At 52.3% G+C, this 25940-nt stretch overlaps 1 protein-coding gene across 10 annotated transcripts in view; it reads left to right on the forward strand.

The window, feature by feature from the left end:
- ATP2B2 (ATPase plasma membrane Ca2+ transporting 2) overlaps window positions 1-25940 on the forward strand; it is a 129149-nt gene that overhangs the window by 17166 nt on the left and 86043 nt on the right. For 9 of the 10 annotated variants that reach the window (XR_009542696.1, XM_060161187.1, XM_060161189.1 and 6 more), the window contains exon 2: window positions 1069-1572. Coding sequence is in view for 9 of the 10 variants with exons in the window: in XM_060161187.1 (XP_060017170.1) it covers window positions 1374-1572 (199 nt within the window). In the remaining variant the exon portion in view is untranslated. Of the gene's footprint in view, window positions 1-112; window positions 218-1068; window positions 1573-25940 lie in introns of those variants that run through there. The other variant, XM_060161188.1, reaches the window with a different exon arrangement.

Genomic DNA, 25940 nt, shown 5'->3' on the forward strand with positions numbered 1-25940 from the left:
TCAGCAGAGGCCCTTTGTCACCCAACGCTTGCCGGGGCCTTGGCCACCGGTGTTGGGTATCTGGGTGGATTGGGTTCTCTCCTGGCAGCTCCACAGATGCCACACTCCGGCAAGGGTGGCCAGGCGGGCAGGGAGTAGCCGGGGCTCCCTCCTCCTCCTGGGCTCCCTAAGGGACGTGGCAGCCGCGGTCCGTGGTTCCGGACTCTGGGGCCCCAAGGTGAGGGTTCTGTTGACCCCGGTTCATTCTGGGGGCCACAGTGACATCCTGGTGAATATGCATGAGACGGACCCTCTGGCGAGGCTGAGGCCCTCGATCGGTGTAGCTGTGGGCTGCGGGTGCAGGCAGGTTGCTTTCTCCCATCCCCACGCCTGTGAGACTCAGTGGGGAGAGCAGTGCGTTTCGGCAGATATAGGAGGTGTGGACGGAGGAAGCATCCGTGCTGGGGCGTCTGGGAGCTGTTACTTAGGGGCAGGGGGTTAGGCCCCTGATTGTGTGGGCATGGCATGTGTGTACACAGGGTTGTGAGCACTGGTATTTTTGAGGGGAGGAGGTGGGGATGTTAAGATGACGCCTGTAAATGTGACTACGTGTGACAGTGTGCCTGGTGGGGAGGGGGTGTCCGCCACCGTGTGTGTGAAGGGCCCTGTGTTGGTGTGTGTGTATGGCAGTGGGTGGGCCCTAAAAATAGTAGGCAGGTGGGGTGTTGCACCCCAAGCGGCATGTCACAGGGTGTGTGTACACCAGGGTTCGTATCGCGAAGTCAGTGTGTCCACAGTGGACAGTTAGGGGGGGTAGCATGTGTTATGAGGGTACATCAGGCTATGCCGGGGGTGTGGTGTAGCATGGAGGGCCTAGAGGGTGTCAGTACGTTTGGATTTGCAGTGGGTGCCGGTGCACGATGGGGTACTGTACGAACATCCACGTCCAGGTATGTGTATGTGTGGTGGGTGTTATTTGGGGTGGGGGGGGGGCGTGTGTGTAGCACCTGCAAGCCGGGCCTTCCTGGGTACCTGCCCCATGAGGCCTCCAGTGTCTGACCCCTGTCCCCTCTCTGCTTGCCCCTGCAGGAGCCATCACCCCGACCATGTAGATGCCAGCTCCAGGGAGCAGCATGGGCCCCGCTGAATGGAGACTCCTGGGTCTACAGCCCTGAGCCCCTCCGGCCCCTGGACCTTGCCCCACGCCCGGGGACGCCCCTCAGAGCCCACCGCCACTGTCGCCAGCCCACCTCGGCTGCCCCCTGGAGTCAGCTGCCAGGAGCCACAGCCGTCCAGTGAGGGTGTGCTGAGGACAGCCACACGGAGCCGTCGCCTGGCAGCCTCCTGTCCAGCACTGACCCTCGGACCCACCCCGAGCGGGGACTGCGGCAGACATGGGTGACATGACCAACAGTGACTTTTACTCCAAAAACCAAAGAAATGAGTCGAGCCATGGGGGCGAGTTTGGGTGCACGATGGAGGAGCTGCGCTCCCTCATGGAGCTGCGGGGCACCGAGGCCGTGGTCAAGATCAAGGAGACCTACGGGGACACTGACACCATCTGCCGGCGCCTCAAAACCTCACCTGTCGAAGGTAGGTGCACAAGGCTTAAACACGGGGTTTGAATTCGGGGGTCCGTCAGACCCTGGGCTCCCTTACCCAGGCCCCAGGAACCCCCTCGTCTGGGCTTGAGCATGGAACCAATGAGCCAATTCCAGCTCCCCAGCCCCTGCTGCTGGGCTGCGTCATGTCCGACTCATCCAAATCCAGACTCTGATTGGGGATCCCTCGGTCTCTGGGGCAGCCGTGGAGCCGCTGGGAAGACAGGGCAGGCAGGAAGATGGGCTGTCACGGGAAAGGTGACAGATGCCCATGTGTGTCTTGCCCTGGAGCTGGGCGTGGGGCTTTCTTACAACTGCCAAAATGAGCAGGCCTGCGATCTCCAGACAGGGAAGGTTTCAGCTTTCTGGAGGGGACCAAAGCCATGTCATCTGCCACAAGGCGGAGAGGAAGGGCACCGGCCCAGCTTGCGCACCAGAGCTCAGAGTTTGGGTTCCATCCCCGCAGTTACCTTCCCCTCACGAGGAAGAAGAAAAGTTCCCTAAATAAACCCCAAAAGCACAGGTGTGAGGTACTCTGCCCTGGCACTCCCAGTCCTGCAGCTTGGTGCAAAGAAGCTGCAGAGCCTCACTTTCTTCCTCTGGAAAATGGCCGATACCTACCTCACAGGGCCTAGTGGAAGCCTGAGCATACAGTAGGTGCTCAGTAGGTACAGTGGCAGCCGTTATTATTCTAAAGAGAGTGGATGACAATCCCTCCACCAGGTATAGACCACACCCTGGGAGGCAGGCAGCATTTGAAGTCTCATCCCCACCGACAGACAAGAAATCTGAGGCTGCCTGTGGACCTAGCTGCTCAGTCAAGGCCAGACAGTCCGTTGCTGTGCCGGCACCCACTGTGCCCTGCGGCGCCAGGGGTCAGTGTCCCTCTTCGTCTGGGGCCCTCCTCTCTTGGGTCAGGAGGAAAAGCTAAGACTGGTCCTTCTTCCCAGATTCGCTTCTGTCTCTGATGTTTTGCCCACCTTGCTGAGTCTGGGTAGAAGTTTAGAAACGCCTTTTGCTTTTTGGATATTGTTTGGTTTTGTTTTGGCGGGGAGGGTGGAAATAGGGGAAGCGTCGTTTCTTCCCTGCGTGATTCTAGCTCAGGGCTTGAGAACAGCCACGTGTGGCCCTGAGATGGGAGTGGGCTCAGCCTGGGGGGCTCCTGGGCCCCGGCCTCATGTAAACATCAATCTGTGGCAGAATGGCCCATGCTCACCTCCACCATCAGTTTGGCACACCTGACCTGCTAGGAGGCAGGGTTGTCCCAATGGTCTTTGCCTTTTGAATGGGACCAGGAGATTCTCTTGAGTCAGGAATTATTAAGTGTCTCTGGACCCCAGACTCTGTGGTGAACCTGATGGAATCTATGGCCCCTTCCCGCAGAAGAATAGTCAACTGTGTGCAACAGTGTGGTCCACGCTACCAGCATGTTCGCAGAGCCCCTCAAAGCCAGGCCCTGGGCCCCAGGTTAAGAAATCCACCCTTCCCTCCCACCTGACAGGCTCGGGGACCTGGGAAATCGAGTGACTCATGGCCACGCTCCAGCTGGGGACAGCAGGTGTGCACCTGAGGGCAGGGATCCTGTCCTGCTCCTCTCTGAACATCCAGCACCCATCCCGGTGCCTGGCACAGAGGAGGGTGGGTAACTGACCCATAAAACCCTGAGATGTGGCCACTGAGTCCCCAGCCCACAGAGAGAAGCTCTCAGATGGCTGAGCAGCCAGAACAGCAGATAATCCAGACCAAGTGCAGCAAGGACCCCAGGGATCGAGGAGAAACGAGATGGGTGGGCAGTGGAGGTTAGGGAAGGCTACCTGGAGGAGGAGGTGTTTGAACTTGGCTATGGAGGGAAGAGAAGGGAAAGCATGTGATGTGGCACAGAGCCACCTTTCTTAGATAGAATTCCCCTGACTGCTGATGTGCTGCAAGAAGTTACACAGAAAGAAAAATAAAGGAGACTTTGTTTTCTCATCTGTAAAATGGAAACGATAATGACAGCTCTGACTGTTGCTCTGCTGCCTGTCAGCTGTGTGCCTTTGAGGCTTTTGTCTGACCTCTCTGGGCCTTGGTTTTCTAATATTTCATGAGCATCAAGTGAGATCTCTCATGGGAAACGTCCCTGAGAAGGAGGAAAGCCCACAGTAGGATTAACCAGAGCCCCTGCTGCCTTGATCCCCTGAAGGATTTCCCAGGGTGCAGATGGAGCTGAAAGAGGTTTGGGGAAGGACAGAGGAGCGTAATGCTACTCTTGGACTTGGACTTGGACAACTTGGGTTCAAATCCCAGCTGTGTCACTTAACAGCTGTGTGATTCTGGGCAAGTTATTCAGCCTCTCTGTGCCTTAGTTTCCTCATCTGAAAAATGGGATAATAATAGTGACTACCTCATAGGGTTGTGGTGAGGCTAAAGTGAAGTAGCTTAGTACCCTGCCTACCAGGCACATGGACAGCACTGTGGGTTAGAATTCAGCTCCAGAGACTAAACGCCTCCATTTCCCCATCAGTAACATGGGTTTTGAACACTGAGATCAGGCCAAGTTCCCGGCATAGAAGTCCTCAGTCAACATCAGCTTTTGTTGTCTCCAGTATGATTATCACTACTCTGGAAGAAGCAGTCACGTTCTCCGGAAACGGTGAAATCTGACGCTTCTGGGACACTGGCCAGTGTCCGAGCTGATGCTACACGTTTTACTAGGCTGTTCTGCATCCTTATCACCCACATTCCTGGCGGCAGGTGGTGTTACCCATTTCACAGATGGGAAGCATAAGGGCTCAAGGTCACCACCATGGCTCACATCAGCTCAGACTTTGAACAACTGTGTCAGACACCACAGCCAGGTGTGCCCTCCGCCCCCAGCCACGCGCGTGTACCTAGGAACAGTCCTGCGAAGGTGCCTTCTGTCTGCCAAGGGTCTGAGGAGGGTGGAGCCGCCAGGGCACTTTTCAGTTTCCCTCTCATGCTCAGCATTTGTTCTGCCCTGTTTAGCCCTCTTCTGACTCAGAGAAATGCTTGGCCTCCAGCCCCAGCCCCCAACTTCAAAGCCCAGTGGTCTGGAGCTGTCCCAGCTCCAACCTGTCCCAGGGTCCCAGGTTGGCCATTGCCGACACCCCCTGCCCTAGTCTGCTGACGTCAGCAGGGAGCAGCCTCTGAGTCACACTCCCGGAAACTGCTCCAGGCCCCGCATAAATTAGCCTTCCTGTTCACATCCAGCTAATTTTAGGCAAAAAGATCTCTGCAAGTGATAGAGGGGATCTGAAGCCATAGAAATCAACCCCCACCCGGGGCACCACCTGCTGCCCGCACAGGCCATGAACTCAGCGCCCGTGGTCTGGCAGTGTTGGGTATTTCACTGGGCCATTGAGTGCCATTGCTTTCCTCTCCCACTGCTGGTTCTCTTCCATCCTGGTAATGCCCCTCCCTTCGTGCCCTCCACTGCTCCCTTCTTTTCATACCTGTCCAGCCTAAGACAGTAGAGCCCCTGAGACCCAGGTTTGAATCCTGACTGGCTTACTCTTCTAGGGACACTGGGAGAGTTCAGTGAATCCTCTCTGAGCCTCAGTTGTCTTATCTGTAAAATGGGCATAACACTACCTACCTCACAGGATGATGTGAGAAATAAATCAGGTCATCCACATGAAGGACTTAGCACTGTGGCAGTCCCTAGACACTTACAAAATGATGTTCGTTATCATTGTTATTATTATACCCAAGTATCTCTTTTTTAAAAAAAAATCATGATCTGGCCCCATCCCTGTACAAAAATTAGGCAATTAAATAAGATGGTGCCCAACAGAGGGTCAGTGTGCTATCAGAGGAGGCTTCCCAGAGGAGGCGGCTTCGCATTGTCTGGAAAGATGGGTAGTGGGTGTTGGGGTGGCCTGTGAGCCCTGAGGCAGGAGCTGATTGTCATTCTCCACTGTATCCCAGCACCTGCTGCAATGCCTGGGGCTCAGAAAGCATCAGCAGAATGAAGGAAGGGAGGGAGAAGGAAGAGGTGGGGTGCTTAGCGTCCCTCTCTGTGTAGTATGGAAGGCTGCAGTGTGGGGACAGGACACAGGACACCCTGCGTCACCCAGAGAACACTTAGCTTCGGTTCCCGGGGGCCCGGAGTGGCAGTGCCCTGAGCCACTCACTCGGCATGCATGGCTCTCGTCCTTCACTCCTGACCCTGCACCACCAGCTGTCAGCAGGGGCAGCTCAAGAGGCCCTGCTGGGCGCTCCCTGCATTGCATATTTCATGGTGGGGGAGAAAGGGGACAAAGAAGACAGGGCAGCCGCAGGGTAGGGTGGGAACCGGATACATCGGAGTGTTGTGAAATGGAACCTCCAGTTAATTTTGTATGAATCCTATGGCCTGCCCAAGTCGGGGAGAGAGAGGGGCTGAGGGAGGACAGGAGAGCAGATCGTGGGAGATGGTACCCCATGTGGCATGAACACGATGATGAACGAGACACCCCTCAGACCTGGCAGGGCCCACATTGCGCAGAGCGACCACTGCGCAGGCACGGGGCGGGGCGGGGGGGGGAGGGGCACGAAGGCAGCAAAGGCGGTCTCCTGTTTGTCACTGTGACGCTTTGTTTCTCCGTGTGCTCCGTCTCCCCAGGTATCTCTGGAGCCCTGAGAGGTCAACAGGGAAAGTGAGGCAGACACAGCTGTAGCAGTGTCCCAGGCAGGGTGGAGCTGGGGGCCCGCTCAGACACAGGGTCCATGCAGGGAATTCATACCTGGCCAGAGATGAGGGAGGACGCCTTCCCCCACCAGCCCCTCCCCACCGCCGTCTTCATGTGAAGCAACCCAGGAGGCTGTCAGGGGCAAGGCCTGGAGGAGCAAAGCCCCTCCAGGTATTTAAGAGGCTGAGGTAACCAACCACCTTCTCAAATACATGCAGGGGTGGAGGAGGGCCAGGCGTGAAGCCTGGGGAGGCTTCCCAGCCTTGCCTCTCTCACTAAGTAGGTTCTTGACCTCAGGCAAGATATTTAGACTGATAACTTCAGCTTTCTCATCTGTAAAATGGGAATTGTGCTACTTCGCTCTCTGCCGTTTGGAGATAGTGAGTTGAATGTGCTTTGAAGGTTTTCTACCAAACAATCATCACCATTTCTATCTATTAGGATTCTATTTGATAGAAACCCATCTCAAACTGGCTTATGCAACAAGGGGATTTTCTGGCTTGTGCGCCTGAGACGTCCAGGGACTGTTCTGGCCTCAGGCATGGCTGGATCCAGGGCCGCCAGTGCTGAGAAGGGCTTTGTCCGTCCCTCTCCTGCTCTCTTCCACCTCCACCGTCCTCTGTATTGGCTTCATTCTCGGGCAGGCCTTCACCCCGTGAGGCCCCCAGCAGCCAAAGGCACCTCTTTCTCAGGGTTTCCCCCCTACTGGGTCACCTGGAGCCACCCTTGAACTAATCCCTGTGGCCAGAGGATGGAATAGGCTGATAGGCCAGACCAGGTCATATGCTCACCCCAGAGGGGTGTGGTCCTACTGTGTGTGGGGGAGGTATGGAGGAAGAGCAGGCATGCTGCATGCCCTTGAGGATGGGGAGAAAGGAGAGAAGTGTGGAGGCAGGATTCAGGAGCACCAAGCCTGGAGTGATCATAATGACACTGTTAATAATTACACCAGGGAAGCAGGCAGGGTGGACGGGGGTCTACGACTAGTGTCCCAGCACTAGTCCTGGCTCCATTCTTATCCAGCTGTGGAACACTGGGCCAGTTACCTAACCTCTCTGTGCCTCAGTTTCCTCATCTGTGCCATGAGATTATAACAGTGCCTCTTTCACAGGGTCGCTGTGAGGATCACAGTAACACGTGTCAAGCGCTGAGTGCATGGCAGGTGCTGTCTCAGTGTCAGCTGGGGACTCTGGGTGACTTGAAGGGACAGGTTGGGTTTAAATTAGTGGAGAAGAAAGAGGCAGCTTATCAGGGCAGATAATGGGCTTAAGCAACACGTGTGAGTCTATGGGTTTCAAAACATGAGTGCCGTATTTGATTTGCAAGGCTTATATTCCCTCCCCAACCTCCAGCGCCACCGGGAAAAATGAATCCCTTAGAAGCACAGCTTTCTGCGAAAGTCAGATGAATCACGTGTAGACGCTTTCCAGAAGGCCACCTGCACATCTTTCTGAATCATCAATAAAATAAACCCACGTGCTGATTGATACGTGCTCTCCATCTTCCCAGGCTGGGGCAGCGGAGTCCGTGCTGGGCAAACGGTTCTGCAGGCCTGGGGAGAATGCAGAACAGTTAGAGAAAGGGCCCGACCTGCCACTGACGGGGCTCCTGGGGGTTCCAGCAGGGCTAGAGGGACCGCACCTTCCTTGAGCGATGCCGCTTGGCTTGGTCAGTGCTTCGTCGTCAGGCATCCAGAGCGGGCGTGGAGGATATGGGCTGGGGGGAGCGTTTCAGGTAGGCCTCTCACTAGGTGGACCCACCATCCACAAAGCCTGCTTCCCAAAGCCACCTACTGGCTGTAACAGACTGTGAGCACTGACCTGAGTTCCAGCTCTACCCTCGGGGCCCTTGAGCACGTCACTCCATCCCTCTGAGCCTCAGTGTCCCCATCTGTAAATGGTATGATCAGAATACCCACCTGCCAGAACCAGTGGATACAGGGGTTCAAGATTGTCCCCGTTTTTCCCCCTGTTTCTGTCATACTGAGCAGAGATGTAAGCTGACACACATTCACGCATTGAACAAATGTGTGTTGTGCACCTGCCATGCACGGGCTTGGGCCACGTTGTTCCTCTGGATTCCGTATGCTCCTCAGGCGGTATCTGTGTGATGTGGCTGAACATGGGACAGGTGGGAGGCCGGGACGGGGCAGCCTTCCAGCACGTTCCCTCTTGGTCCAGGGTCCAGGATGGTGGAGCCCCTTCCTGACCCCCTTCTGCTCCAGAGCTCCCTAAAGATTTCCTGGAAGGGGTGGGGGTGCAGAGCTGGGTTGTAAATCTCCCTGCCCTGAAGACTCTTTCCAGTCTAGCTGTGATAGGTCTGCCAGCTGTGATCCCAGTTCCAGCTGTGATACCAGGTACAGCTGTGATACACGGTTCAGCTGTGACCCCAGTTCCAGCTGTGACACATACCAGGTACAGCTGTGATACACGGTTCAGCTGTGACACCAGAGACTCATTAGCACGTATTGAGGGCTCACAGAAGGCCAGCTCTTCTGCTGAGGCTTCACGGCATCATCTCATTCAGTCCACACCCTGTGAAGCAGAAACTGTTTGTATCCCAGCTTTCCGATGAGGAAATCAGGGTCCAGGGCACCACCGCTAACAAGGGGCCCAGCCAGGACCGGTACCCAGACAGGCTGGCTGCCAAACGTGCCCTTAATCTACCGTCTCCTGTTGACACGAATAACTCTACAGCAAGGGGGAGTGAGCTTCCAGGCGAAGGAGGGACAGAGTCAGGAGAGGCTTCCTCTGAGCCAGGTCTCAAAGGGCGGGGAGCAGTTGAGCACACAGAGATGGGGAAGACAGCACGTTCTTAATGAGAGGGGCACCTGAGCAAAGGCCCTGGGGTTAGAGCCGGCACATGCATGGGGAGAAGTGAGGGATTCATCGTGCCTGGAGCCTAGGATGTATCTCAAAGGACAGAGGACTCCAGCCCACGGACTGTGGATTGATTTTTGTAGGCTGGGTTTTAGCTGGTGTGTTCATGCAGTGTGTGCAGACTGTCAGCCTGGTGATTGTGTTTATGTTTGTCTATGCCGTGCTGTCCACGTGAGTGTGAAATGGGCCGTGAGCTCCATGAGGGCGAGGCGTGAGTACAGCTCCTCTTCAGGGGCCGAAGAACCAAAGAACTCGCTGAAGGCAGAGAGACTGAGGTCTGGGTGAGGTTGTTCTGATACGAGGTTCCCTGGGGGTCCATGGAGGTGCCCCAGGGGTCAGGGAGATGCTGAGTGGGGGGCTCTGGCCTTTCTGCCCCACCATGTAACAGAGCAGCTCCTTTTTTTTTTAAAATTTGTTTTGCATGGTAAAGCATCTGGTGAGATTTTTTTTTAAACAAAGAATTTTTTAAAAAGAAAAGAAAAAAAATGTGTAAACCTCTGGTACTAGAGAAAGATACTGAACTGTACTGTCTAAAAGCCTGGGTTGGAGCTCAGGTTCTATAAATTCTCAGTGCCTCAGTTTGTACATCTGTAAAATGGAGTGGGTGAAATCCAGCCCCCAGGGCCCATACTGGTCTGTGGATTAAATGAGAAAACACACTCAGAGAGCCTGGCCCACAGCGGGGCCTCAGGAGGTTCGTCTTGCCGCCACTCCACCCTCACCACGTTCTGGCCTCGTGCGTGGCCCACCCACCTGTGTCAGAGGACCCACGGGGCTGGAAAGCCTCGAGTGGGGACCGACCTGACTCTGGTCCCTATGGACTGAGACATCGCCAAGCCCCACCGCCAATGAAGAGGGCAGGTCTAGGAGTCCCTGGGGCCCCTCCAGGTCCTCAGGAACCACCAACCCCCCCAAGAGCAGTACAGACATCAGACTGGCCAAAGGGTGACTAACTCAGAGCCAGCCCCCAGATCCCTCTTCCCTTGAAAGACTATAACTTCATATCTTTGGGGTGTCGCTGAGGCCCCGCCCCAGCCCTGGCCGGGGCAGTGCCCTCGGCCCCTTGCCCCAAGCCCCCGCCCAGCCTCCCTACCAGGCGGCTTCGGAGTCCTGCCCACACTGGCTTCCAAAGACCCGTGTGGGGTTCCCATGCAATAGGTCTGCCCTGGACACCAGTCTCTGGTTACTTCACCTCCCTGAGTCTCAGTTTCCTCATCTGTCAAGTGGGCTGAGGGGGGAGAGATGCTGCTTGGTAACCACAGGCTACACTGTCTGTGGCGTTAGGGCGACCTCAGTTGTCCACCCAGCCCAGGTCCCACAAAGCGCAAGGGAGCTGAGGCCGCCTGTCCCTCCAGGCCTGCCTGTCACACGAGAGGCCCCGACAGGGCAGGTGAGTTACTTATACAGGCCCTCCCGTCTCCCCACAGCGATTATCTTACTCCTCCTGGCACAATCCCGGCCCTGCTGTGGTTTCAGACACACAGTTATTTATAGTCAGTGGAAATTAGGGCCTCTGCAGATGGTTCCCTCGTACCCACCTGCCAGTGTCAGCCTCCACCCCAAAGGGAGGCCCCCTAGAAATTTCTATGGCCCCAGAAAATGATCCCAGGGACCATTTCTGAGCAGAGAAGACTCAGAGGCTCTTTCTATAGGATAAGTTTGGAGAAGATGCCAGAGAGTTGAGAAGCAGAAGTGAGCCCTTCCCCTGGGAGGATCTGGGAGGGCTGCATGGAGGAGGCCGTATTTGAGCAAGATGCTGAGGGATAGGCAGGGTTTGCAGTGGAGAAGGACACTCCACGTAGAGGGAAAAGTGTAGACAAAGGCACAGAGGCAAAGAAGGTTATGTAAAAGGAAGAGCCGATCATTCTGTTTGGTTACGGCTCGAAGGACGGAACCACAGTGGTAGTGATAATAATTAAGGAGTAACTGAGCATTGCAGATGCTCCAGACACTGTTCTAAGAGTCTTACGCACATCATCACCTCATTCGATCCTCCTGACAACCCTATGGAGTAGGCACTAGTAGTATCCCCATTTTTACGAATCAAGAACCTGAGGCACAGAGAAATTAAGTCACTTGCCCGTGGTCACACAGCTAATGAGTGGAGGAATGCAAACCCAGGCCGGCAATGCCAGAGTCCATACTAGGACTCCAGATGTCAAGGCACAAAGTTTGGGCTTAAATTAAGAGGCAAGAGGGAGGCCTGGAAGGTTCTCGAGCAGAGGAACAGTGTGGCTGGGACAATTGGCCTGGCAACCGTGAGTATGGGTTGGATGGGGAGATACCCCAGGAAATAAAGCCAGTGAGGAGGGAAGGACAGACATCCAAAAGAGAGGGCTGGACCCAGCCGGGGCTGGTGCGCACCATACAGCAGGACATAGCCTGTGATAGACGGTCAAGGGCGAGAGTGTCATGCAGACTCGGTTTTCAAGACTGCAGCTGGCCGCTTGCGGTGGAGACGGGCCAGCAAGGAGAGGAGCAAGGCTGGGGTGAAATGAAAGGTCTCTGCTGGGCACTGTGCATCCTCAGGGCCCAGGGGATAGGAAGGCAGGCCCGGAGGCAGGACATCTAGATGACAAAGACACCTACAGAGAAGTCCTGTCTCGGCTAACAGGTCCCAAAGCTGCATGGGGGGGAGGGCAGAGATCTGGGCCTGTGCTGTTCACTGCTGTATACTAGTGCCTGGAACAGTGCCCGGCAGAGAGTACAGTCAATAAACGTGCAGGAATGAATTCACCTGGGGTGCTCGTCAAGCACAGGTCCTTAGGGAACACCAGCCGCTAAGGGAGCAGGCAACCAGCAATGCAGGAGAAGTCAGAGAGGTAGAAGGAGAGTGTCACCTGCAGGTAGGGTGTGGTCAGGGTGTCTGACACTGGATAGGCAATCAGTTAGTAAGGGTTGCCAGGAGGGGTCCAAGGAGGATAAATGAAGGAGTAATAGCCCCAGGGACAGGCTGCTGCATGAGATCTTGGGAAACCTCTGCTGGACAAAATACAGTAAGTCCCCTGCATACGAACCTTCAAGTTGCGAACTTTCAAGGATTTGAACGTGCCCCTGTGTACCAGCTGTTGTGCTGTACTCCTGTGAGTTTCCAAGGTACTGTACTGTAAGATTCAAAACGTTTTCTTTATTTTTTGTGTTTGTTTTTTATCATTTGTGTGAAGAGTGTTATAAACCTATTACAGTACAGTACCATATAGCCAGCTGGGTTAGTTGGGTACCTAGGCTAACTTTGTTGGACTTACAAACAAACTGGACTTACGAATGCACTCTCGGAATAGAACTTCTTCGTATGTAGGGGACTTACTGTAGCAGAATAGGGCTGCCCCGACACACACCAGCTCAGTCAGGTCAAGGCAGATGCGACGATAGCCTGAGGGACTCACAAACCCGTGGGACCACAGGTCTGGAGTGGCTCTCAGGGACCATCTCAGCCAGCAATCCCAGGGTGCACTGAGGGCCAGGAGGGAAGGGACCTGCCCGGGTGTACCGTGGGTGAGGTCCTGACCCAGGCCCGGGGCCCCTGAGTCGCCCCTGCACATGGTGAAGGGGGAAGACGTCCCTCTTCCCTGCCCCCATCGTAGCCGCCTCACCTCCCCGCAGAACCTCAGCTCTCATTCATCCCTGCCCTGCTGCTGTATACATTTCCAGGGGCCACCATAATGAAGGACCACAAACTGAGTGGCTTAAACAACAGAAACGTATTGTCTCACCATTCTGAAGGCTGGAAGTCTGAGATAGAGGTGTCAGCTGGGTTGGTTCCTTCTGAGGGCTGTGAGGGAAGGGTCTGTCCCAGGCTTCTCTTCTTACCTTGTAGGTGATCGTCCTCTCCCTGTGTCTTCACATCGTCTTCCCTCTGTGTGTGTCTGTCTCTGACTGCAAATTTCCTCTATGTAAGGACACCAGTCATACTGGAGTAGGGCTCACCCTCAAGACCTCATCTTAACTTAGCAACTACTCACCTCTGCAGTGACGCTATTTGGTCACATTCTGAGGTTCTGGGGCTTAGGACTTCAGCATGTGGACTGGGGCAGGGGCGTAATCCACCCAGAACATTCTCACTTGAGACAATCACTTCTATACTTGGAGCCACGGTTTCTCTCCTGTCACGTGGGAATGTACAGGGGGACAGATGAGGACTGTGGTGAGGGCAGATGAGCTCCCTTGCATGTGAACACGTATGTCTCCGAGAGCCCGTCACACAGTGGGCATTAGGAAGCAGCGATACAGCCTAAGTGTTCAGCAGCAGGCGTCCTGGGTCTGATCCCAGCTGTGCCACTTACTAACCAGCTGTGTTGTGCGAAGCAGATGACTTCACCTCTCAGAACCTGTCTACTCATCTGTGAAACAGTACTTGCTTGTGATCCGTTGTAAGGAACAAATGAGCTGCTGTGAGCAAGAACACACAGCTCAGTGCAGGAAGCCTGCAGGGGAAACTGCCATTATTGCTATTACTGTTATCACTGTCGTCATCATTATTTACATATTATAGGTTCAAGACGCTGAGGCCCAGAGAGGGAAAGATCTTGCCCAAGCTAAACAGCCGTCTGGCACAAAACCAAATGAGAACAAACTCAAACCAAATGAGAATGCAAACGTTTAACATGCAGGTCTCCTGACCCGCAGTCCCAGCTTTTTTTAACCACATCCCTGTGTGATTTTTTTTTTTTTTTTGCCGTACGCGGGCCTCTCACTGTTGTGGCTATTCCCGTTGTGGAGCACAGGCTCCGGACGCGCAGGCTCAGCGGCCATGGCTCACAGGCCCAGCTGCTCCACGGCATGTGGGATCTTCCCGGACCGGGGCACGAACCCGTGTCCCCCGCGTCGGCAGGTGGACTCTCAACCACTTGCACCACCAGGGAAGCCCTGTGTGATATTTTTTAAAAGTAATTCCTGAATGCCTAACATTAGGAAAGCAATTAAGCCGCCTTCAGCTTCTCCATGTGCCTGATGGAACAATGTGGGAAATTGTTGTTACAGAGAACAAAAAGCAATGTGGATGGGGCTCGTGATATAGTGCAATGTGAAAAAAGCAGGGTGTAGCATGGTACATGGCAACAACTCCATAGAAACAGATGCGAGGAAAAAGGGCTGAAAATAAACATCCAGAAAGTGCCGGTGTTGTGGTTACGGGTGAGATTAGGGGTGATGGTTTTTCTCTCAGCTTCTCTTTCTGCACTGCTGGGGATGTTCTAAGGTGGGTCAGCTAAGGCATGTTGGTTGTAAGCAACAGAAGCCATCTGGGCAGCATACCGCAGATCTGAGGGCAGAACGGGTCCCTCTATGTCAGAGCAGAGGCTAGAAAACCGAGGGAAATAGGGACGTGCAGGGATGGGTGGCAGGACTGACGAAACAAATGCGTCCTTGGGGAATGTGGGTGGTGGGGGTGGAATCTGCTCCAGCCATCTTGGGTCCTTGTATTGCTGAAGATTCCAGGCAGCGCTGTGCTGGCAAACGTTTAACATGCAGCCCTCTGGGTTGAGAGGGTGTCCTCGTGTGTAGTGTGTGCTAATTTCCATGGTGGCTGCCCTGGGAGACAAGCATTTTCAGCCTCCCATCTTATAATAAAGAAACTGAGACTCAGAGAGGACTTGTGTGGGGTCACACAGTGAGTGGGTGACAGTTGGGACTTGTCCTTGGGTCTCCTCACTTTCCCAGTCCTGTGCCCCTTGCCCCACCTCTTTCCTTGCTGGCATGTGTTTGGAGGAATCACAGTGTCAGAAAAAAAAGCTCCCTAGTCTATTAGAAGCTGGAGCTGGGAGCTGGGAGAGAGCCAAGTCCCAAGAAACCACTGAGTATTCATTGAGAAAAAGTGGTCACCAAACTGTTCCCATCCCAGAGAAGGAGGCATGTGGGGAAATCCTGGGCAAGCCCCACTGCAGGGGGAAAAAAAAAATATATATATATATATATATATATGTATATATCCCTGCAGAGGCAAACTGTAGAGTGCAGAGGGTAGCTTTGTAAATTACCACATTTTGGCTCAACTCCTAAAGGGCCAAAGTGTTTTCCTTCCACTTGATAGAGGCAGCTATAGGCTATCTGGTGAGTGGGCAGGCACCATCGTAGACTTCTGGATCTTAAGCTTCCTGAGGACAAGGGCAGTCTCATTTGCCTCTGAAACCTCAGCACCTAGCAGGATTCTGCATAAATGAAAATATGAGTGATGATGACATGTGTAAGCATTCTAAGGGCTCCCTAGTCCACCTGCCCCCAACCAGAACCCTCAGCCCAGCTCAGCTTGAGCATCACAGAGATATCAGAAAACCTACCCCTGGCCAAAGCTGCCAGCAGTGTCTCCACCACCTCCCTGTACATGCACCAGGCCAGCCTCCCTGCATTCCCACTGTCTCCTTACCTGAAAAGGTATGTTCTTTTCATCCCCACCTAGAGGTCAGGTCCCGGGGGGAGGGTACCAGCTGGGAGAGGCTGTGATCTAACAGAGATGAACATCCTGCTGCCCCCTTGCCAGCCTCAAGGACGCATGAGCTGGCATGAAGCTGCCAGCATCCTCTTGAAGTCCTGGGAGATCTAATTATCCAGACAAGGGGAAAGTGTTGAGTGAGTGAACGCTGGGGTTTGGAATAATCCGTTTTCTGACTGCTGCAGTTAATGTGAGGCCAGGCTGCAAAACTGTCCCTGTGATGTTCTGACAATGGGCTTCCGGGACAGCTGGCTGTTTGATCTGGAACTGCCAGCTTTTCTGTCTCCCCCGAAGGTTTCCTAAATTGTCCTAACAATTACCATCTCAGGGAGCCAGCCATGTTTCTGGCCTCGGCACAGTAACAAAGAAAGTGCAGCCACGATGTGGGAGGCTGACGGAGACCAGCCTTGGGGCTGCAGTGAGTCCCAGCCCCGAGGTTTCATTCTGAGCACTGGAGGATGGTGGGGATTGGGGAACGTGCCTTTTACGTATGGCATCTCTTTTCAATATTGTTACCATTTTAGAGATGAGGAAACTGAGGTACCGTGTGCCAAGGTCATTTGCCAACAGGTTGCAGAGGTGACATCCGAACCCAGGCCCACCTGGCCCAAGCCCCCACTCTTCAGTGTGTTCTAGACGCCCTCAGATCTTAGATGGTTTTTCCTATCTGCGGGTATTTCAATTTCAGAGCCTCTTGGGACACATCCTACCAGCTCTGTCCTGAAGTTTTGTCCCTGAAAAGTGCCAGGGATGATGATTTCATGCTAGCATGTTTCTCAATTAATGTATATTTTTACCTTCTGCTGTAAATATCTAAGAAAGAATTGCCTCCAGTCGATGCTGGACCAAGTAGTATGGAGTTGGAAGGTGTCAGCAGAAAAACCTAGAGTGGAACAAAAGGCTGGAAGTTCCCAAGCACCTATTAAGCTCCGGGCATCAGAAAGCTCTTTCATTTGTTCATTCATTCGTTCATTCATTCAGTAGATGTTTCTTGAACACTTACTATGTGCTAGACATAGTTCTAGGCCCTGGGGATAGATACAGCAGCGAATGAACCCAAAAATGTTGCTGGCCTTGTGGGGCTTGTGTTTGAGTGTGGGTGGCAAGAAAAAAAGCCAAGTAAATGGAAAAATAATTGAGATCATGCATTGTAATAAGGGCTCTGGAGGAAATAGGCAAGGGCCTGGGGAGTAATAACAGAGGGATAGTCTGAGATCCTGGGATCAGGAGGCAGAGAGGACCTGGAGAACGAAAGGCAGGCTGCCCTGTGGAGTGAGGGCAAGTGTGGACAGAGGCTTGGAGTGGGGGCCTGAGGGCAAGCCAGAGAGGGCCAGACAACCACAGGAGCTGCAGGAAGGCTGTGGGGTTTCGTCAAGTGGGGCAGCTGCCGGAGAGCTGAGAACAGGAGAGGGACATGATAATGTTATCTCGTTCTTTCTTGCCAGGCCCTACAAAGCAGGTACCCAATCCACACTCCAGAGGGTGAGGAGAGACCAAGGCACTGAACGGCTATGGCTTAGCCAGTGAGGAGGTGGTGACAGGGCCACTTTTTAAACCCAGACCTGGGTGAGGGTCTCTGCATCGCCCAGCCAGCCAGGGGTCAGCATGGCCAGAAACCCAGCTCTGGTCTCCTAGCACAGTGCCCTGTCCCCAGAGGTCTTGCTGCTTTGTTCTGTTCCTTTTGGTTTTGTTGCTGGGCCACGGGCTGAACAGAACTCAATGGAGTGTGATTTCAGGGTTCATCGGAAACATTTTGTTTCCCTGTATAATTACAAGCCGAGGCCGAGATGTGTGTTGCTGGTTGCTAGGCAACCAGGTGTGACCCAGTGAGTGGTGGGGGCGATGATTCTTCCCAGACAGCAGTGGCAGGTCCGCCCACCCTCCCCTCTCCGTAACCCCTCAAGATCCAGACCCTCGCAGCCAGGCAGGAGAACCCCAGGGACTCATGATGAGGGGGACAAAATGCAAAGTAAGTGCTAACAGGAGAGGGGGACAACTCCAAATCAACATGAAATGAGTTCAGGCCCACAGGAAAAATAGAGAAGGACCTATGTAGGGAAGGCCCTTTATGACCATAATAGTGGCCCACACTTTTACCTTGTGCCAAATACTGTTCTAAGCACATTAACAAACATTAACTCGTTGTATCTTCACAGCAAGCCTGTGAGGCAGTTACTATCAAAATCCCCATTTTAAAGATGGGAAAACTGAAGCACCTGGGGGTTAACATACCCATCCTGTAAGTGGCAGAGGCAGGCAGTCCAGCCCCAAGCCCAGTACCAAAGCAAATGGGTGGATGGCCTGTCTGAGAGATGAGATTGGGGGTCAGAGAAATAGAACACATGAGAGATTTACTCAAAAACTGAAGTTGAATCAGTTCAGCTCGTGTTGCGGCCCTACTGTGTGCTGGATAGTTTGCGTTATACAGAAATGAGGTAAAGATCTGGAGCTGGTGGAAAGGGAGTGATGGCAAATAGACCCAAGCAGGCCATCGGAATATTTACCAGGGTGTGGTGGGGACTATGAGAGAAGAGAAAGATGCTGGGAGAGGGTGGTGTTGAGGCAGACCCCAGAGGAAAGGAGACAGGCCCAGGCCTGGAAAAGGAACCAAAGGTAGAAGGAGAGGCATTTCAGGTGGCACTTTATCACCTGGAATTAGAATGAATTTTTAAGTTGTCTGTCTCCACCCCAGACTGCGAGCTCCTCAAAGCAGGAGTAACATGGGCATTAAGGGAACTAATAACCGGGGCAGGGTTGTGAATTTCACATACCTTGGACTGGACTTATCTACCACAGGAAAACAGGACTGCATCAGCACCTGCAGGATTTGAAGCTGCAGGGGAAGTATTTATTTTTGTGTCCTTAGGAGACAATACATATCTGACATTTTGGATGCAGCAATCATGGAATGTTTATTTAATAAATATGTGAATAAAGAAGAAAGGGGAATAAGAGAATGAATAATCCCACTACTGGGCATATACCCTGAGAAAACCATAATTCAGAAAGAGTCAGGTACCACAATGTTCATTGCAGCTCTGTTTACAGTAGCCAGGACATGGAAGCAACCTACATGTCCATCGACAAACGAATGGATAAAGAAGATGTGGCACATATATACAATGGAATATTACTCAGCCATAAAAAGAAACGAAATTGAGTTATTTGTCGTGAGGTGGATGGACCTAAAGTCTGTCATACAGAGTGAAGTTAAGTCAAAAAGAGAAAAACAAATGCCGTATGCTAACACATATTTATGGAATCTAAAAAAGAAAAAAAAGTGGTTCTGAAGAACCTAGGGGCAGGACAGGAATAAAGACACAGATGTAGAGAATGGACTTGAGGACACAGGGAGGCGGAAGGGTAAGCTGGGACGAAGTGAGAGAGTGGCATGGACATACATACACTACCAAATGTAAAACAGATAGCTAGTGGGAAGCAGCCACATAGCACAGGGAGATCAGCTCAGTGCTTTGTGACCACCTAGAGGGATGGGATAAGGAGGGTGGGAGGGAGACGCAAGAGGGAGGGGATGTGGAGATATATGTATACGTATAGCTGATTCACTTTGTTATACAGCAGAAACTAACACACCATTGTAAAGCAATAATACTCCAATAAAGATGTTTAAAAAAAGTGAATGAATGAATGAGAGAGAGAGATTAGTCTTAACTGTTCAACAGGGGATGTTAGACACTACTTGTTGAACATTTAGAGCCATTGCGACTTCCAGAGTGGGGAAATAAATGTCTAATGGACATTTAAGGGGAATCAGAGCAGCATTCACTGTGGGTCAGAGGTTGGTGGTTCTGGGAGGGAGACCCACCAAGGAGCCATTGCAGACAGGGCCAAATGAGAGATGCTAGGGTCCCGAACTCAGATGATGACCTCAAGAGTGAACAAGAAAGGTCAAACCCAAGAAATCCCAGGGAGGCTGGTCCGTATGGTCTGAAGGAGGGATAGATTTGAAGGAAACGAAGAGCTTGGTCTTAGACCTCCCGAACTGGAGATGTAAATAAAACAACCAGGTGGGGCTACCTTGTGGGCCTCTCAACATCTTGGCCCAGGGATTGAAAGAGAAAGAGGACAGGATGAGAGATACCATGAATACCTGAAACACAGGCCCCCACATCCTGAACCCACACCTATGGCAGACATCACTAATCAATCCCCATTCTCAGACTCCTCAAATTCAACTCCAGGTAACCCCTGCTAATCAATCACAGTTGACTTGCAAGATGAAACTTATTTGTGGCCCCTGTCCTAGGGGTGGCAAGGGGAGCCTTCAGATTGGACCACTCTCTGAAAGCCAGAATAGAAGAAGAAAGGGGCTGATGAAGGAGCAGAGGTGGGAACAGGGAGGCCTCGAAGTTAAGGTTGGGTGTAAACCACCTGAGGTCCAGGTCAGAACCATGTATCTTCCGTCTGTAAGAAAGACTTTAAAGGCTTACAGAGTTTAAACACTTAAACTCTTTTTTTTTTTAACGTCTTTATTGGAGTATAATTGCTTTACAATGGTGTGTTAGTTTTTGCTGTATAACAAAGGGAATCAGCTATACGTATACATATATCCCCATATCCCCTCCCTCTTGCGTCTCCCTCCCACCCTCCCTATCCCACCCCTCTAGGTGGACACAAAGCACCGAGCTGATCTCCCTGTGCTAGGCGGCTGCTTCCCACTAACTAGCTATTTTATATTTGGTAGTGTATATATGTCCATGCCACTCTCTCACTTCGTCCCAGCTTACCCTTCCGCCTCCCTCAGGTCCATTCTCTACGTCTGCATCTTTATTCCTGTCCTGCCCCTAGGTTCGTCAGAACTTTTTTTTTTTTTTTTAGTTTCCATATATATGTGTTAGCATACAGTATTTGTTTTTCTCTTTCTGACTGACTTCACTCTGTATGACAGTCTTTAGGTCCATCCACCTCACTACAAATAACTCAGTTTTGTTTCTTTTTATGGCTGAGTAATATTCCATTGTATATATGTGCCACATCTTCTTTATCCATTCATCTGTCGATGGACACGTAGGTTGCTTCCATGTCCTGGCTACTGTAAATAGAGCTGCAATGAACATTGTGGTACCTGACTCTTTCTGAATTATGGTTTTCTCAGGGTATATGCCCAGTAGAGGGATTGCTGGGTCGTGTGGTAGTTCTGTCTTTATAAACACTTAAACTCTTTAAGAGTTTATTTTTTAAGGAACCCTTTTTTAAGCAAAATCACCCAGCTATTATTATTCATTCATTCCAATTAGTGAAAAAGAATCCATTCTTATGAAGAATAATATTCTGAGGGTACAGTTTGATAACTTTCCTGAGAAGCCTAACTCTTCTCAAGTGACTTCAGTTTTATCGTTCGGTGAAGACTTTAGGAGTGTGATTTTCTCCTACTGTGGGCTCTGTGGCCTGCCAGCCATTCATGCCACACCTGTTTCATGAGCACTTACTATGTGCTGGGCTCTATTCGAAGTAACAGGACAGTCTCCACCGTGGAGCTTACAGTCTGGCAAACTGGGGCAAGAGCTGGCCTCAGAGCCATCTATGGCTTCACCGGTGACTGGCCCCGGCGACCCTTCCTCCTTCACAGCCAGCTTAACAGCTAGAAAAAAGAGAGAGTGTTCTGTCACCTTCCAGTTATCAAGAAAGCATCATAGTCGACCTGCCAGCATCCCTGCCCCCAACCTGGCAGGAGCAGGGGCATGGCTGGTCAGCAGCGTAACCGTCTCTCCACCCCCCGGAGGAGGGTGGACTCACCTCCCAGCAGGACCAGCACCGCAGGGCTGGCCGGGGACCTGTGGGCCCTCAAGCCTCACAAGAACCAGGTTCCTAAAAGCAGGCACACAACACTTCTCTAGCGCTCAGAGTTAGCAAAACTACAGAAACAGCTTGCTAAAGGAAGCGCACGCTCCCAGAGCAACACACCTCTAAATAAAACACTTCAGAGAGAATGTGGCAGGTTTCTCGAGAGAGACATCACTGGGTTTTGCCACTAATCAGGAGACGGATGTGGTGATGACCATGTCTGCTCCAGTTGGAGTCCCTGAGTGTGTTTTCCCGGCGGTCACCGTGCTCTTGGTATCAGCGTGAGCCTGGGTCAATGAAGCATCTTTATCAAGCCCAATGCTGCACCCACCGCCGTGCCAGGCCCTTGAGTGAGGGGACGGGAAGTACCCTGCCCCTGAAATGAAAGCGGTGCTGACCCTTCTCTGTTGCACGGGCAGCGCAGAGGTGGCCTTTGTCAAGTTACTGGAGAGACACACAAAACACTTAAACCACAAAAGAACGCCCAGCAGTGTGCAGCGAAGCATCAACATCAGTGATAGATTCCTGGCGCAAATGCTCAGCTGGTCCCGAAAGAGCCTGTGTCACAGAGCACAGCCTACATCGTAGAACAACAGGGGAATGGGGTCTTGGCGTCTCGAGACCTGGGTTCTAGTCCCGGTTACGCTGCTAATGGCTTCATGCGCTCGGACAAGTCACTTCACCTCCCCAAGCCTCAGTTTCCTCCTCCATGGAGTGTCCAAAGGCTATTGGCTTCTGTAGTTGAAGCCCTTTAACCTGTATATTTAGGGAATAATTCTCAATGCACACACTATACTAAGCACTCTATGCCAGGCATTGCCTCACATAACCCTCCCATCAGCCCTCTGAGGTCTGCAGGATCTCCCCTTTTTATAGCCCAAGAGGCCCAGAGAAGGTGAGTGACTTGTCGCAGGTCACACAGCTGTGGAAAGTGGTACAGCCGGAGCCATGGTTAGTTGTTGGAGGCTGTGACCACACAGTTTTAAGCCCAGAGGACCCAAATTAAGTGCATATCTCATCTGCCCCCGGAAGATTATGAGGCCATGTATGGCAACAGCACTACACGGTTAGGCCCCCAGGTGGGTGTAGCAAAGCCAGGGAGGGTGGGAAGTGACATTTCTGCTCACCAGTGTGTGACTGGTGCGTGGTGGGATGCTGGTGCAGGGAGGTGCACAGTCACAGTTTACTGAATGAATAAATGAATGAACGAACAAACGAATGAGGCCGCACACAGACTAGTTCAGAACAGGACTCAAGCCAGCTTCCCTGGGTTCAGTTCTAGCTCTGTCGCTTCCTAGTTGTGTGTAAAATGGGATGATAATAGTATCTCCTGCAAGGAGCCACTTGGAGGATTAAATGAGTTTGTATATGTGAACGCGGTTAGCACAGAACCTGGCACGGAGTAAACACTAAGTGTTGCCTGTGATGATGGTGAGAACAAGGGATTTAACCAGAGGGTTGCGTATCTATGTTGTGATTGAGCATTAGAGCTATTGGCCCAAGTGTTTTCACAGCCAGTGATTCCCCCCCCTTCTTCCCCCCTTCTTGCTCCCTCCCCCTCTCTCTCCCCTCCCTCTGTTTTTCCTCCACAAGCACACAGTGAGCGTTTCCTGTGTGCCAGCCATAACCAAGGGCACAAAATGAAATGACACAGGTCTTGCCTTTCAGGAGCTCAAAATTAAGTAATCCCAGGAGTCAGTTAAAACACCACTTAATACAGCCATAAAAAGAAACGAGATTGAGTTATTTGTAGTGAGGTGGATGGACACAGAGTCTGTCATACAGAGCGAAGTAAGTCAGAAAGAGAAAAACAAATACCATATGCTAACACATAGATATGGAATCTAAAAAAGAAGGGTTCTGAAGAACCTAGGGTCAGGACAGGAATAAAGACGCAGACATAGTGTGGACTTGGGGACACGGGGAGGGGAAGGGGTGGGCTGGGACGGGGTGAGAGAGTGGCAGGGACTTATAAATACTGCCAAGTGTGAAATGGATAGCTAGTAGGAAGCAGCCGCATAGCACGGGAGATCAGCTCGGTGCTTTGTGACCACCTAGAGGGGTGGGATAGGGAGGGTGGGAGGGAGACGCAAGAGGGAGAGGATATGGGGATATAGGTATACGTATAGCTGATTCACTTTGTTATAAAGCAGAAACTAACACACCATTATAAAGCAATTATACTCCAATAAAGATGTTAAAAAGACAAACAAAAAATAAATAATAAAATACAGAGTACAAAATGTTCAGCCTTAAGGGTACAAATAGCATGGTTTCAGAGAAGGGATAAATTACAATAAAAATATAGAACTGTCCAAAAAAATACCACTTAATAACTTCGTGGGGGCTGAGCAGTGTAGAGGGGCCACTAGATCAGAGCGGGACCAGTCAGGGTGGCTTCCTGAGGAAGGCAGTGACCCATCCCAGGAGGCGGCGGGCCAGCAGAGCAGCGAGGCAGGCAAACGGCCAGGCGGAGGGAGCGCAGGCGCACTGGAGCTAGAGCAAGAGGGGATAAGAGGTTTTCCACCAAAGTGACATCATCGGTGGGACACCCTGTGCCCGGTGTGCCTCCGCACAGGGCAGGCTCACGCCCTCCCCCAGTTGGCAGCACCTCCGCTGAGTGCGGGGACACGGGCTGACCCAGCAGCCTTAGAAGGCCCCTCGGTTAATGGTTTTATGAATGGGTGATACGGTTACAAGACAAGTGTGCAGGAGGATCTCGGAATTTTTGAGCAAGCAGAGCCCTCACAGGGCTAATCCCAGCCCCTCTGTTGAGAGGAAGCAGAGGCCCAGCGAGGTCACACGGCCAGAGATGGGAGGAAAATCAAGGTGGGACGCCAGATCCCCGGCTTTCTCACGTGCTCACTCCCCGCCGGCCTGTCTTTGTTTGGGTTCCCCAAAAGCGGTGTGAGTCGAGGATGGGGTGCAGGTGGTGTGTTTGGGAATCATCTCAGGAGTGAGAGAGCAAGGAGAGGAAAGCAGGGAAGAGAGAAATGCCGATGGGAGGTGAGCTGGTCACTGCTGGGGGCAGTGGGGGCTCAGCCCCGCTGGACCTTTGCAGGGAGTGTGCGGGATGCACTTCAGAATTGTCCCTCTAAGGGTGCAAGCCTGGGGCATCTGATTCCCGGCTCCCGCCGGGTGTGGTCTGGGTAACTGCCGGCACTTCTGGGCCCCCTGCTTGGGGACACCCAGTGAACACCCAGCTACAGGAAGAGCCCTGAAGCAGAAGACAAATTCGGGGGGCACATGGGGGTATGGCTGTTGTGCTCCAGAGCTGCCCACCGCGGCTGCAGCTTGGAGTCACAGAGGACCAAGGGGCTGTGGCCCTGGACACAAAAACAAATGTCGCAGCTCCTTAGCAGATAATAATAGTACCAGTAATGATTTCCATTCATCAAGGTATTTCCCTGCACCAAGTGTGATGCTGCGTGCATTACGTGCGTCCCCCGAGGAAGTAGGTACCAATTATCCCCCTCGCACAGATGAGGAAACCAAGGTCCATAACTGTTGATGTAAATAACTTGGTTAAGGCCATATAGCTAGAAAGTGACAAAGCCAGAATTCAAACTCAGGTCTACCTGATTCCACAGACCTCCTTAAGCCTCCAGCCATATAGACTTTCAGGTGCTCAGAACCTGCCAGGTGACCCAAGTGCAAGGGGCATGTCAGGGTTCAAGGTTCTGAAACACTCCTCTTCAAAGGAGGGAGAGTGCAGCTATGGATGGCCCAGAGTGCGGATCCCTGAGCTCTCAAGGATTCGCCTTGGGGAGAGTCACTTTCTCCCCTCTCTGTGCCTCAGCTTCATCATCTGTAAAACGGGGCTATTCCTGATGCCTTTCCCGCCTCCCTCATGAGGATCAGCCCGGCTGGAAGAGCTTGCAATGGTTACATACGGTGAAGAGACCCAGGTTCATGTTCTGGGGGTCATGATACAGTGGTTCAGACACAGACTCTAGATTCAGACAGATTTGGAGTTGCCCTCCAGAGGAGAGGTTTCTTGACATCCCCATGCCTCAGTGTCCCCATCTGTAAGATGGGGATAACAAAATGCCGTCACAGGGAAAACATGAGTATCATTACTGTTTTGAGGTTTAGGTATGCAAACTCAGGTTGGTCCCTAAACCTCTGTGAACCACAGTTTCCTCCTCTGCAACGTGGACCTCTTAATACACCCTCTGCAGAGTCGAGAGGCCCAAACAAGATCAGGGATGAGGGCCCATTTCCTAAAATTTTTTCAAGGGAGTTACTCTCTGCTTTCTGGGGTCTTCATGGGTAAAAACTGTCACACCACCATCCTTCTCCCTTGCTCCCGTCTCTCCCATCCCCCGCAGAATTCTTTCATCCTGAGAGAGACTCTATTTCTAAGAGATGCCTCCTGGTCCTCTATAAAGCTGCCTTTTTGAAGAGTAGGAGAAACTACTATCACAGAAACGAAGGACTCTCCTTTCCTGATGTTTATGTCAGGTACTGGATCTCACCAACAGTTTCCCCCAGTAACTTCAGGTACCTCCCTAAGTGTGAGGGATACCACAGGGTGAGGCTGAGGCTGGACATGTGTGTTTCCCCAACAAGTCCTTTT

Source organism: Lagenorhynchus albirostris, chromosome 10 (assembly GCF_949774975.1).
Source record: "Lagenorhynchus albirostris chromosome 10, mLagAlb1.1, whole genome shotgun sequence".
Taxonomy (NCBI): Eukaryota; Metazoa; Chordata; class Mammalia; order Artiodactyla; family Delphinidae; genus Lagenorhynchus; species Lagenorhynchus albirostris.